This window comes from Leptodactylus fuscus, chromosome 1 (genome assembly GCF_031893055.1).
Source record: "Leptodactylus fuscus isolate aLepFus1 chromosome 1, aLepFus1.hap2, whole genome shotgun sequence".
Classification (NCBI taxonomy): Eukaryota; Metazoa; Chordata; class Amphibia; order Anura; family Leptodactylidae; genus Leptodactylus; species Leptodactylus fuscus.
The window spans coordinates 238,440,558-238,455,028 of NC_134265.1; the positions used below are offsets into that span (position 1 = coordinate 238,440,558).

Below are 14,471 nucleotides of genomic sequence, written 5' to 3' on the forward strand. Positions count from 1 at the left end.
CCTCATTGGAAATGAAGCGCTAGAGATTTTAGATTTTTAGAAATCTATACATGTATATCCACAGTTACACCACTTGCAAATCCTCCTCTGACCAGTGTTTCAATGTTTATTTAAAAAAAAAAAAAATTCAACCTGTGGGACATGAAAGGAAAAAAGCCTCTCTACATATTTCAAATGAATTGTGGCGAAATTTTCTTTTACAATTGTAGACTCTATGTACATAGAATCACATAAACGGTTATAGGATGTGGTTTGTTGCTTTCTATCTTGGTATGACAACATTACATAGTCCACAGTGTCCGGTATGATATATGGGAATTAACTTTGAACACATTGCATGGAAGATAAAAACATGGTGCACTGTTCTTAAAGGAGTGGAGCAGCTCAAGTTAAACCAATGCTTGTCTTTAGTGTAACCAAACAATACAAAAGGAATACAACCCAATTGTCATGTAATTCTGATTTATGATTTTTGCCATACTCTTGGTTAAACCTAAGATCAAATATAAAAAATGCATCACTTATACTCCAAGGACCTCACATTGACCCATAATGTCAAAAGACTGGATATGTTCTCCTTTCCAGTATATTCTGCCTAAATAATTCATGTTTTTAATAAATGAAATGCAATGAAATGAAATATTCTCTTGATTTAACAAGACGTGTTACCCTTAAATTTTCAGGAAGTTCCATAGAACATGATGTCAGTGCTAATAAAGTTTTACAGCAGAACTTTCTTAACCGAGGTCTCAGCAAGTCCATGGGTTTCCTGGCATTTAAAGACCAACAAGATGGAGATGATAGCTTTCTATCACTGGAACATGGCTCCACATATGAGGATATGACAAAATCACATTATGCTTATGACTGTCTAACCTCTAACCATTTAGAAAGGAAACTCAGCGAACGTAGTCAAAGGAAAAAAAACTGGGCCTCATCATTTGATGTGTCGTCTATGTCCAGCCAAGGCACAGACAGGCGGTTGTCTAGCGCAATCCCTTGCAAGCAGAATGTATCCAAAACTTTGAATGGGCGAATTACGACCACCCCAAAGGTGAAGGATCTCCGGGAGTTGAGCGATGCTGCTGATGTTTTCAGCAAGCAAAACATGGACCAAGCAAAACACGGACCAGAAGTGCCAACCTCTGTTGCAATTTCAAGTGCCTTGGAAAGGATTAGAGAAAAGAAGAAAAAGTTGCAAATACTCAGAGATGCTATGGACATAGAAGGTTAGTCCCACTGAATGTTACTTTGTCTTATCAGATGAACATTTTATGGTTCGTCAGTTCATGTGAACATTGCTGTTTACCCAGAACTCCCAAGAAGTCACACTTATCCCTGTGCTTAGTCATCCGTTCAGTCAACATTTTTATTTTTTTTCTCATTCATGACTTTGAATTATAATGTTTTTGTATGATGCTTTTGTGAAGGATATTATGAGACCAATATTTCTCAGGAATGGATAATGTGATTATTATAGCACGATAATCTATCTTCTGATGACTTTATATAGAACTCTATACAGTTAAATGTACTAAACTATATATATGATATAATTCGAAGTGTATTCTATTTATCAATCGTATTATGTAGCCAAGACATCTGTATGTGGAGCTGTATATAACCCATCTCATCTTGTGCTATATTCACATCGCCATCACATTTTGCTACCTGTAAGAGACTGTTGCTGACGCCTGGGTAGCCCATAATTCTTTCTAAATCAGGGGTATAATGCTACTTCACTATTTTTGATAAAGATCCCCTACCTGAGTCTGCCATCAGAAAGCAATAGTCTGAGCTGAACAGTAACTGGATGTGTTCAGTATTTAGATATGGTAAAGGAATGCCTCTAATCCTACCCAGTCCCACGCATGACCACTTTGACCCCCATCCCTTTGTGTCCCCATATAGTAATATTTCCCTCTTCTGTGTAACATACTTTGTTAAAGCAGCTCAGTACCCTCATACAATATAATGCCCCCTTAATACCTGCACACAACATAATTCCTCCATTTGGGATAATGCCCCATTAGTGCCTCCACACAGTATAATGCCTCCATAATGGCCTCCACGCAGCATAATGCCTACATACTGTATAATGCCCCCTTAGCTCTCTCCCACAGTATATTGCCCCCACAAAGTATAATGCACCCATGGTGGCCTTTACATTGTATAATGTCTTATTGATACCCCCACATAGTGAAATGACCCTTAATCTACCAACACAGTATAATGCTCCACCAGTGCCACCACACAAAGTAAATTCCCCCATAGTTCTCCCATACTGTACAATCTGCTTTAACTGGGGAAAAAATTTAAGGGGAACTCTCTACCGTATAACACTTTGTGCAGGGGCGATTATTTAGGTCAAACCCCCTTTAAAGTATAAGTATGTTGTGTTGCCCGGAGGTTTCAAACTTAAACAGCTATTTTACTCTGGGAACTCTTCACACCCCAGATTATAATGATCGGAGGCACAGTCAGACATTAGAAAATGTTTTATATTGTCCACTTGGTTGCAGGAACATTTGTTGTTAGGTGATCCTTTAATCTAAGGTTCATTGGTAGATGCATGGCGGTGGACCTGTATATTCTCGCATCCTCATAATTGTTTTCTTCCTCCTCCTGAAAAATTATTTCCCAACATACTTTAGGTTTTAGCTTGTTATGGTTTTCTAGATCTCTGCATGTTGTGGTAAAAATCAGCACATGATCATGTGATGGACACACCGGTGCACAGCTCGTTACAAGACAGAACAAAACAATAAGGGTATGTTCACACGGCGGAAAATGGATTCCGGGTGTGAACATACCGCGCGGCTAGTCGTGATGGAATGCCGATGCAGTGCACTGGCATCCCATCGCGGTGTTCCGCTTTGGATTAGGCCCGAATGAATAGGCCTAATCGGGAGTGAGTCTGAGTTAGCCCCGGAATCTGCGGCAATATAGGTCATCTCGCGGAAACAAGAATCAAGCGGCTCCCATTGAAGTCAATGGGAGCCATTTTGGCTGGTGGATTTTGAAGCGGATTCCGTGACAAAATGTGCTGCCAAAAAACTCCATGTGAACATACCCTTACTGTGTTTCATCTGCTTTCATCACATGTCCATGGACTGTATATCACATGACCATGGAATGACTTGTATCCATTGAAAGTAAACATTGAATGACAGCAAGCAGAGATATAAAACCCCAATTACAAAAAAATTGGGACTCCGTATAAAATGTAAATAAAACCAGAATGCAATGATTTGGAAATCTCCTATAACCATGTGTTATTCACAGTAGAACTAGAACACGTATCGCAAGTTTAAAGTTTTGTTTGAAAAAATGAACACCATAAACCTATGGAATCAACACATCTCAAAAAGTTAGGACAGGGCCATGTTTACTATCGAGTGGCATCCCCTCTTTATTTTGGAACAGTCTGGGAAGTGAGGAGATCAATTGCTGGTGTTTTAGGAGAGGAACATTGTTCCATTCTTGTTTGATATGGGATCCTAGCTGCCTATCAGTCCTGGGTCGTCTTTGCCAAAGTTTTTCCCCAATTTTATCTCTTGGTGAAGGGTCTGGACGACAGCTCAGTACCAGATTATTCTTTCATGAAGCCAGGCTGTTGTGATGGATGCAGTATGTGGTTCAGAATTGTCATGGTGAAATATGCCTTACCTGAAAGAGGTAAAAAACCTTCAAATACTGCTCAGCAATGAGAGTACCTTTCAAGATGTGTAGGCTGCTCATGCCATGCCACTAGTACTATCAGAGGTGCAGGCTTTTGGAATGTGCGCTGAGAACAAGCTGGAGGGTTCTTCTCTAGAATCCACAGGACACGACATCCATAATCTCCATAAACAATTTCAAACTTTAATTCATTTGACCACAGAACAGTTTTCCATTTTGACTTGGTCCATGTTAAATGGGCTTTGGCCCAGAAAAGAGCGTGGCTTTTCTGGATTATGTTGGTATGACTTTTGTTGTGAACCGCATGGTGATCTGTGTTCACAGACAATGGATTGCTGGAAGTATTCATGAGTCCATGCAATAATTTGTGTTACCAATTCATGCATGTTTTTAATGCAGTGCCATCTGAGGGCCCGTAGATCACCAGCATCCTGTATTAAACATCAGTCTTGTCCCTTGTTCACATAGATTTGAATCTTTTAACAATATTATGTACTCTAGATTGTGGGATATTCAAAGTCTTTTCAATTTTATGTTGAGGAAAATTTTTAGATGCAGCTTTTCACAGAGCGGAAACGCAGCTTCTTTTGTTGCAGATTTTGTTGGTGTTTTTTGAGAGGAATGGAGAATATATAGGAAGTTCTTATACTTTTTCCTTCTGCTCAATCCACTCCTGGTTTTGACTCAAAAAGTGCAACAAAATCTGCAACAAAAGAAGCTGCGTTTCCGTTCTGTGGGGCCTCAGCAACTCCTCACTCTGCACATTTTTATTATCCTTTAACTATGTAGAATAGGGCATTGCAATTCAAGCATGGAATAAGCCCTCACTTAGCTATGTTTATAGAAAAGTCAAAAAACTATGAATTTTGGAAGGTGGGAAAGGAAAATAATGGTAACTGTTAACCCCAATTTGTTAATTTATTCATTATTTCTTTACCTATGCTACTCTGTGATGTGGGTTGAGCTACCGTCAATGGGATGTATATCTGTTGAAATTGCAATAACAACAATGGCTCAAAAAATATATGCTCCCCTGCCCCCATGGCTGTCCCTGTCATATTGTTTTATGTCACTTGCAGACAGTCATAGAATGGTTTCTGAAAGCTCTAGTGCTCAGCTAAAGCTAGACAGCTTAAGGCTGTTCTATACACATGAATGCAATGAGTGAGATGTAAATAAACCTTGTAAGTGTGAGCCCATTTTGTACTGTGTTTGGTTTTTTAGCTTTATCTTAAACAGTTTTAATTAAGTTTTTTTTATTAAATTGTTGGAAAACGGTATATAAATCTGTATAATGTAGCAAATTCTCCTAAAATATGGCATAGTGTAACCTGATTTAGAAATGAGTGGTGGTCCCAGTTTTATATTATGTTTCATTGGTAGTGTTCTTTTTCTTTTCTGCTTGGGCTCATTGCTGGTAATATTTCTTGAGATCTCATCGTGCAGCCTAGGAGTTAACGTCTGGCCATTTTTGTAATTGGCGTAAGTTTCTCAGTCAGAAGGGCGGACCTCCTTGTACTCATCTTGCCTGAGCTTGCATCTTTCGTTCTGGATAATTAATGTTTTTGTAAAAGTTTATTCTGCCACGGTACATTTCAGGTTTAACCTACCCTTGATTTTGCAAGATGAGTTAAATAAAAGAGCACTGGAGGACGTCACATGAGAAGGCTTTGAAATCCTAAAGCAATGGTGGATGATGTGTCAAAGATGAATATTTAACAATAGGCTTTAGTCATTATGGGCTGTAAAGTTAATTCAGGGTGTCTCCTGGAAAAGTAAGAAATGAGGAACTCCTCATCATCTTGGCAGTTTTGTGAATGTTGAACTGCGCCTTATATGAAATAAATCATACTAGTAGACTGCCAGTAAAATAGACCTTAGGTGTGGAGAGAACTGACAGAAACTGCTCTTGAAGTCTGGGTGACTTTTCTACACAAAATTGTATTTTCCTTAGGACGTATTAAAGAAGGAAGTGTTGGCATAGGTAGTGCTCATATTCGGGGATATATTTTAGTGTTCTCATTGGTTGTGCCTAGAGCTTCTCATCTTCTGATCAATCCCAAAGCGGCGTAAGGTATTTGTAGCATGCTAGACCAAGTGGCCTATAGAGGAAATTAAGACTGTGCGAAAGAAAGAAGCCCTTGATATAATTATAAGAGGTAAGCTCTTATCATTTCTCTTCCTATTGTCATTTTTTTGTCCAGATTTTTTTTTGTTGGTCCACATGGTTTGGGAGACTGTTTCTGAAACCACTTGATTTCCTTTTTGCTACATGTAGACATTTCATCATAACTTATAGCTACATTTGTGTCATTGAGCTTTTCTGGTGTATTTAGCAAATGCTGTGACCTCTATAGCAGGGTTTGTGCATATACAGAGAGAGATTTATATAGGTGCTAATAAAAACTACAGTTAGAAAAAGATGGAGCCTCTATTTCTATCTATTATAGAGCATGCCTTTCAGGTAGAGCTCCGTTATGCTTCTTGGATCACTGTGAATAAGATTAGGGAGATTTCACTTATCTTTATGGGGGGGGGGGGGGGTCAGGTCAGCCCCTAAGTGTTTTTTTATACTGATGTCCTATCCATATTTTCGGACTTTTCAGAATAACCTGAGGTGAATGTGAGTATGTGAGTACATGTGGCATAGGGTTGTTTCTAGGAATTAGTTGACTACTTGTATTTTGTATTTTTAGCAGTTTTCTTCCCTGCAGGTTCTGTCTCTAGTTTACAGTTGTCCCTGAGATAGTACCATGATTCCTCTCTAAGACATATAGAAAACAGGAGATTTTAGCCATTAACTCATGGACACAAGTGTTACAATTACGTATTAAATACTAAAGCAGTGGGTAAGGCCGGTTCACATCTGAGTTCGGTAATCCGTTCGGGGAGTCCGCATGGGGCCTCTACCCAAACGGAATACCGAATGCATTGGCAAGCGGTGAGTTTATGAAAGCACACAGACCCTATAGACTATAATGGCGTCCATGTTCTTTCCGTGAGGTGTCCGCATGGAACATAGGGACAAAAAGTATTTAATGAACTACTTTCCTGTCCGCATGATTCATGCGGAGACTATGCGGAAAGCACATGGACCCCATTATAGTCTAGGGGGGCCGTCTGCTTTCACTGCTCACCACTTGTCAATGCGTTTGGTAATCCATTTGGGGAGACTCCCCGAACGGATTATTAAATGCAAATGTCAACCTGCGTTTGACTAGAGGGTAAAGTAAACTTAATTTTAGCAATCAGAGACAGGCAGCTGATGCCAAGGCAAATAAAATCATGGGCTGCTTTAAGAGTAGAGTAGATGCTCACAATAAGGATATCATTGGTCAGGCCACATGTAGAATTCTGTGCACAATTTTAGGCACCCGTATATAGGAAGGATGTAGCTGAACTAGATCAAGTGCAGAAGAGACTGCCAAGATAATTAAGGGGATGGTAATATTAGAGTATAAAGACAGCTTATCAAACTTGGGGTTGTTCAGTTTGGAAATAAAAAGATTTATGGGCATCCAAATCACAATGTACAAATGTATGAATGGACAGTAAAGAGATCTTTACAAGAGTCTCTTTATACTGAGGCCTGTGACTGTGACAAAGGGGCATCCTCTATTTCTAGAGGAAAAGAGATTTTACCACAGCCATAGGTGGAGCTTCTTTAGGGCTAGTTCACACTGGGGGCAGGGGGCGGATTTTGGCATCGAGAGTGACGCAGGGAGCCGCTTCAAAACCCACCTGCCACGACTGTCATGGTCGCGGCTTCCCCCTCCAGAGTAGGCTAAAGCAAATGGGCCGACTCTGGAGGTTGCTGCCGTCAGGAATCCGCCTGAAGAAAAGGCAGCCCGCTTCTTTTTTCCGCTAGCGGCAACATGCCGCTAGTGGAAAAAAGAACGCTAGCAGTCTCCATAGACCACCATTGTGAGGGGGCGGATTATGATGTGGATTCCGTGCCATAATCTGCCCCCTCTGTGCCCGTGTGAACGGGCCCTTACAGTAAAAGCAACTCACTGCCACAAGATATTATAATAGCTGATATTGTTAACTTATACAAGTTCAAGAGGGGCCTGGATGCCTTCCTTGAAATTAAGAATATTATTGGTTATAGGAACTAGACTTTTTGTGGATAGGATCCATGGACTCATTTTTTATTTATTTAAATTTTTCCTCTCACAGGGCAATTGGCTTCAGCTACGTTGTGTTTTGTTTTTTTTTGTTTGTTTTTTTTTTTTTGGGGGGGGAGTTGTCTTTGTCTTCCTCTAGATCAACATAGATTGGACTTGATTGACTTCTGTCTTTATCCAACCTTATCTACTATGTTACTATGTAACTCTTGTCTTTCTCAGAAGCAGCATATTATATAGAAGTACTGAACAGTACTGGTGTGCATAAAGCTATGGGATAACCTAGAAAACTTACTATTAGCTGTAGGTAATGGGGATTGGATCCTTACGTTGCTATTAATTTAATTAAGTTGTTCTTTTTTGGTTTTATGTTATGTGTTTAGTGTAGTGTGTTTTAGGAACAGTTTTAAATGTAGAGGGTGTTGTTTTTTGTTTGCTTTTCTTTTTACCACAAATAATAAATTTATTCTGAATTGAGAGAATCATAAATAATGAAAACAAAGAACTACAGTGGTCATGAAAAGCATAAAGGGCACAGGTCACTTCCTTTTCCCTAAACCTCAAGTTATTGCAGACAAAATGACAACAAACCATATTAGTGAAGATGTAAGTCCCCAATGTCTCCAAGCCATGCCAACAGCTGTGTTCAGATGTCGTCTTTCATGAAGCAAGATGATGCCTTTACTCCTCTTATGTCTCTTTGGAGTCATTATTAACATTTTGATGCATTTGGCATGTCAACATTGTACAAAAACAAGAACAGAATACATAACAGCAGCATATTAGATTTCATCTAAATAATTCCAGGCTTCACTCTCCTTGAGGCAAACTGTTGTCTCTTGGAGCTTAGAAGAGGTGTGTCTGTTTAACCCACCCTTTATCCAGTTTATCCAGTTGTCTGATAGATCATCACCTTGATAGTGTCTGGTCTGGGCGGGGTTATCATACAAATCCAGCACTTTGCTTGTCCTTCAATACTGTTGTCCTCCTTGTAGGTGAGGTTATGAAAGAATGTCTCCCAGGGCTTTGAAATGTTTCTTTGCTAGAGTCTAGACATTGTTAGATGTTATTGTTTCTGGTTGTTTTTTTCAGAGCATAATTTACATCAAGTAAAGAAAGTACAATTATTCAATATGTGTTGAAATTCAAATGGAGCTTTTCATTTCATAGAAAATGTCAGGAACAGAGTAGGCAAAATAGACAACACAGGATGAGAACTGCTCAAAGTTTCAGTTTTCTCGCGTATTGGTTTGTATTGTAATATGTGTTTATGTCTGATAGCTGTTTTGCATCTTGAGTTGAAGACCTTTTGGCCCAACTTTCAATTTAGATCTGAAAATCAGATAAAATAAAGTTAGTACAAGGCCTTATACACACAACCAAATATTCAGGCCCAGGATTTTCTAATTGGGTGTTCAATGCTCTGAACTTTTGATTATGTAGCAGACCCTATCCTGTTCCATAACATCATAACTGCTCCGCCCATTGAAATCATTGGCGGGGGGGGGGGGTCTTGGGTGACACTCAGATGTCAACCAAGCATCTCCCTGGTGCATTCTCCTAAAAAATACTGCGTGGCCAGCACACTTGCATGTGTGAAGACTGCCTTGCTGTATGGGAGGTTGAAATATATATAGATTTTAAACCACACTAGGTATCATGTATCATTGTGTTCCTGTCCATGACCCATGACTTATGTGTGTTCTGGTTTGAAAGAAATTTTTGAAATCCATTACAATTTGATGATTTGCAGATGCAGTATATTCCTTTTAAGTTTGGAATAGAACTGTTTATATCCCTTCTTGGTTTCATACAGAGTAATGTTAAAGAGGACCTTTTACCATTGATTCTGTCACTGATTCTGTCCCCACTGTTCATGATCAGTAAATGCTGTTAGCTTTGGTGTCTGATATGCTATTTAGGCTTATTTCAGATGGGAAGGGTCAGGCTAGAGCAGCCAAGGGTTATGATTCTGAGCTATGACACTGTCCAACTCTGAAATTCCTTGCCTGCTCCTGGCTGAGATTGTCCACTTGATAGTACAGAACCTAAATAGCATATCAGACACCACAACTAACAGCATTGATAGCTCAGGACTGGTGGGGATTAGAGAAAAAATTCCAACTCTGCAAGAATCGGTGGAGTAGGTGTTCGCTGGTTTCTGCCTGTTCTCCCGAGGAGGCTGGTCCACATTTGCTGTTCTTTAAGTGCTTGACACACATCCCTTGTAGAACATATAGTATATAGTTGAGCTCCCTAAGCACTGTGAAAAATGATGATATAGGCCATTAGGGACTGATGGATTGGAACAATTAACCTCTGACACCTGTGCTCCTTCATACTCTGAAGCTTGTGTCACAAACAACATCCTGCATTACTTTTCCCATAGTACTAGGCAGATCTTTCTACAGCATTGTTTAATAACTTAACAATATAATGTGATGACAGGCATTCTTATTTTATTGGTACAGTCACAGGTTTTATGTGAACGAATGAATTACCATATAAGATATCCTGTTGACATACAACTATAGTGAAGGTTACATGATCTAGATGAGGTACCCTTAGAAGACAAACAAAAAACTTAGTTATGTTAGTGTTTTATTATATCTTTATTCTATTTATTTTATGTTTAAGTAGAGCACCTGACAACCGTCACCCTGTTTGAAATAAGTTTTTTTGTAAAATTTTTAACGTCATAATTTTGGTCTATATTAAAGTTAAAAATAAAAAAAACAACTAATTTTTTTCACCCTTTTTGACAAGCTTCAGTTGAAGGGATTGTCCAGTTACTGCGCTGTGACATTAAAAAGCTTTTTATCACATGACTATGGACCATATATCACATGACCATGGACTATATATCATAGTACCATGGACTGATTTTTATCCACTGAAATTAAACAGAATGAATGACAGCAAGCAGAGATCTAGAAAACCATAAGGAATTGGTACATAAAGTATTGGAGAATTGTAGAACAAACAAAAAACAATTGTCCATCAATATTTTTCTGAAAGTGGCCAACTCCTTTAATGGCCCGTGTGAGTTCTCTACGCAGCTAGCCCTGACGGGATGGCGATGCTCAGAATGAATGGGCCTAATCGGGAGTGAGTCTCGAACTGCGGACACCTCAGCTGAGTCAGCCATGGAATCTGTGGGAAGATAGGGCATGTCACTTTTTCCTGCTAGCTAAAAAAAATCACTTGAGAAAAAGAAGCGAGTCACTCCCATTGAAATAAATGGGAGCCTTTTTTGCAGGCGGATTTTGAGGCCTGCAAAAAACTCAGTGAGAACAGGCCCTTACACATTATGTGCAGACAACAACTTATTGTTTCCCAAGGTTGAGACATCCATTGCAAGCAGAGTTTCCTGGCTACCTGTGAGTATAAGGGGAGGTTTTTGACAGCGGATTTCGCATCCAAAACCTCCCCTTATAATGGTGGTCTATGGAGACCGCTGGGCTTCTGTTCTCCGCTAGCGGCGAGCTGCTGCTCGCCGCGTCTCTCTCTGTGTCAAAACCCGCGCGGGCAGTTCAAGTGTGAACTAGCCCTAAGTATCTCTTATTTGCTTACAGCCAGACTTTGAAACCATTTACTTAACTTAAAAAGTTTTTTTTCTACTCTACATACCATTCATCTTAATAAAATATGCTCTTCTATGCCTAGTCACAAGATAGGAAGAAGTCCCTCCTCATTATGTCATAAGTATGGATTAGCAGAGGCTGGTTTTGGCCACGTTATGAATGTCCCAGAAAATTTGATAAGGTGTGACTCTCTTTTTATGCAATACAACCCCCAGGCAATAAAGAGTTCAATAAACGCTCTACTGTCAATTTTCCGTATTTAATTTTACAATGTTCCTGTGTAATGAACAGCACCCATTTTGTAGACTTCTATTGAGTTTGAAATGTGTGTCCTTTTGAGACAGTATACATTTATTTCTGTCTCAAGAAAAAAAGGCAAAACAACTTGAAAAAACTAAAACTAAAATTCTATATATATCTGTTACAGACCAACTGCTTTTCTTATCCGCTTCCCATAATGCTTACATTCCTTTGCTTTTTGTTTAAGGGTATGGTCACAGTTGCTTTTGAGTTGCTTTTTATTATTAAGAAAAGTGTGTTCCGTGTTCAGTTAAGAACTGTTATATGTCATCAATACTGTGTTATGAATAGGTTAGGCTATATTTACACGATTGTGTCTCTATTTAGGCTATAAAAAACGTACAAATCCGTCCGTTTCTAATGGCTGTCTTGCATCTTCTGTTCGTTTTTTGAAGGTCGAGTTTGAAACCCACACAAACTCAGGGAGAACATACAAACTCCTTAGAGCTGTTGCCCTAGACAGGATTCAAACCCAGGACTCCAGCACCGCAAGGCTACAGTGCTAACCACTGAGCCACTGTGCTGAACTAGTGTCTGTTTTGCATCAGACTGTTAAAAAAAATGGATGAATTTTATTGGCCTTTTTGTTTTTTACCCAACCCATTAATCTAGTTTTAACAGCGTTTATTCAGGCATTAAGTATATATCTGTACCATATGATATACATTTTTATGGAAAACCATGGTATGGAATAGTTCAGTGTTCTTCTGGCGTCTGACAGTTTTTCTGTAAATTGATAACAAATAATTAATTACGCGGGGGGAAAGGGGGGGATGGCAAGCTTAAAATACCCACTCCTTGCCTTATACCAGTCCTCTTCTTGGGCATTAGCACATTTTCTTACTTTACCTACAAAAGCTATTTGAGGCGATATATTCCAGATCATTCCATATACCCGGCCTGCTGATCTAGGTCTAATATTTTATTGGAAAACTTTCCCCAACTTTTACCGTATAAGTGATCATTTTTGGGTTCAGCCAAACCCATCTGTCTATTTTCCATTTTTAATAATCTTATTTAACTCTGTTTAACCACCTTCACTGTGGGTAATGTCTGTGTTAGCCCATGTTTTAGAATACCTACTCTCATTCCCATTTTTTATGTAATGGAACAAACAGAGCCAGGGGTCAATGCAATGTATTTCCTTTAATCTCCTTTCTAATCTACAAGATTTTTGTTATCCTGCAACTCCAAATACTGGATAGTCTTTGCCCTTTGGAGTCCACATTTTGGGTGCACCTGTTTATATCCTTAAATGTAATGTTCCAAAGGTAGATTATATGCAATGTATGCCTTGTTTTATGGTATAAATGGAACTTCTCTCCGATTCCAATATACTTATTTTATTATCGTAATCTTTCTCAGTCCCTGGAACAGTATATTGCCTCTTAGTTATTTTTTTCTATAGCTGTATGCTGCTATGTCTTTTCTCCTGCTTTGGTAATTTCCCTAAGATATCACACTCCCTTGATATTGTTGGTTTTATCGCCTCTATATAAATATTTGAAATAAGACAGTATCAATGATATCTCTCTATCATTTACTATAGACTGGCAGCAAGATACAACTTGCAGATATGTAATGGCATGAGATGTAAACACATTATATTTGGATTCATTGGATGCTATAGGTTGGCATATCTTTATTGCATTGTATGGTTTTCTTGTAGTGGAGCCTAGTAGAGAAATATCCCAGTGGGATTTTTCTTATAGAAATATTACTTACACATATATTTCTAAATGCTCTATCTGTCTTTTACAGAACCTGGAAGATTGCTCCGGTTGTCCCACAGTGATGACTATAGCACATCTAGTGAAAGTCCTTCAGTTGTGTCATCAGACCCAGAATTTAGACAAGGTAAGACTTCATGTTGCAGAGTCTCTAAGGCTAGGCTCACACCATGTTTGGCATGACATTTATTTTGTATTTATTGTATACTAACATTCACTTCCCAAAAATAATATTGGTCAAATATATGCAAAACGGACACAGAGTCTGGCTAATGAAAGTAGAGAAGAAAGAACAGGTGCTTTTTGTGCTGTATAAGCCAGATATGTGTCCCAAATATGGTTAACTCTGAGCCTTAGTTACTCAGAATAGACCAATATGTATTTTTGGGGAGAATGCTATGGTTTTATGCTCTCACTATCAGTGTGACAGCATCTGCTTCTGATTCACTAGATATCCCATAAGCCCTCAGGGTGTTTGTTGTTTCCCTGCTATTCATTGTCCTTACCCTCTGGCCATTACCTTTTTTGCATGCTTCCTGTATTGCTTGAGTAAAAAGTAGAGATGAGCAAACATGTTCGATCGGATATCAGGCTGTTCGATGTGTTCGATTCGAATCGAACATCACGTGGCAAACTCCAAAAAAATTTGATTCCCCTCCCACCTTCCCTGGCGCTTTTTTTGCACCAATAACAGCGCAGGGGAGGTGGGACAGGAACTACGACACCGGAGGCATCGAAAAAAATCGGAAAAAGTCATTGGCTGCCGAAATCAGGTGACCTCCATTTTAGACGAATAGTGGATTTCAAATCCGGGTCATATGAGAATGTGAACTTTGTGGCTAAGAGACAGGGATAGCTGTACAGGCAGGGATAGCTAGGGATAACCTTTATTTAGGTAGGAATGTTATTAAAAATAACTTTTTGGGGCTCTATCAGGTGTGTAATTGTGATTTTTGTGACATAAACTTTTTCCCATAGGAATGCATTGGACAGCGCTGATTGGCCAGAGTACGGAATTCGACCAATCAGCGCTGGCTCTGCTGGAGGAG

At 39.2% G+C, this 14,471-nt stretch overlaps 1 protein-coding gene across 2 annotated transcripts in view; it reads left to right on the plus strand.

Annotated features, from left to right (window-relative positions):
- The window catches only part of PTPN13 (protein tyrosine phosphatase non-receptor type 13), a 158,114-nt gene that overhangs the window by 83,316 nt on the left and 60,327 nt on the right, over positions 1-14,471 (plus strand). For both annotated transcript variants that reach the window (XM_075284608.1, XM_075284600.1), the window contains exons 7-8: positions 684-1,229; positions 13,454-13,549. In XM_075284608.1, the coding sequence (XP_075140709.1) occupies positions 684-1,229; positions 13,454-13,549 (642 nt within the window). The remainder of the gene's footprint in view (positions 1-683; positions 1,230-13,453; positions 13,550-14,471) is intronic.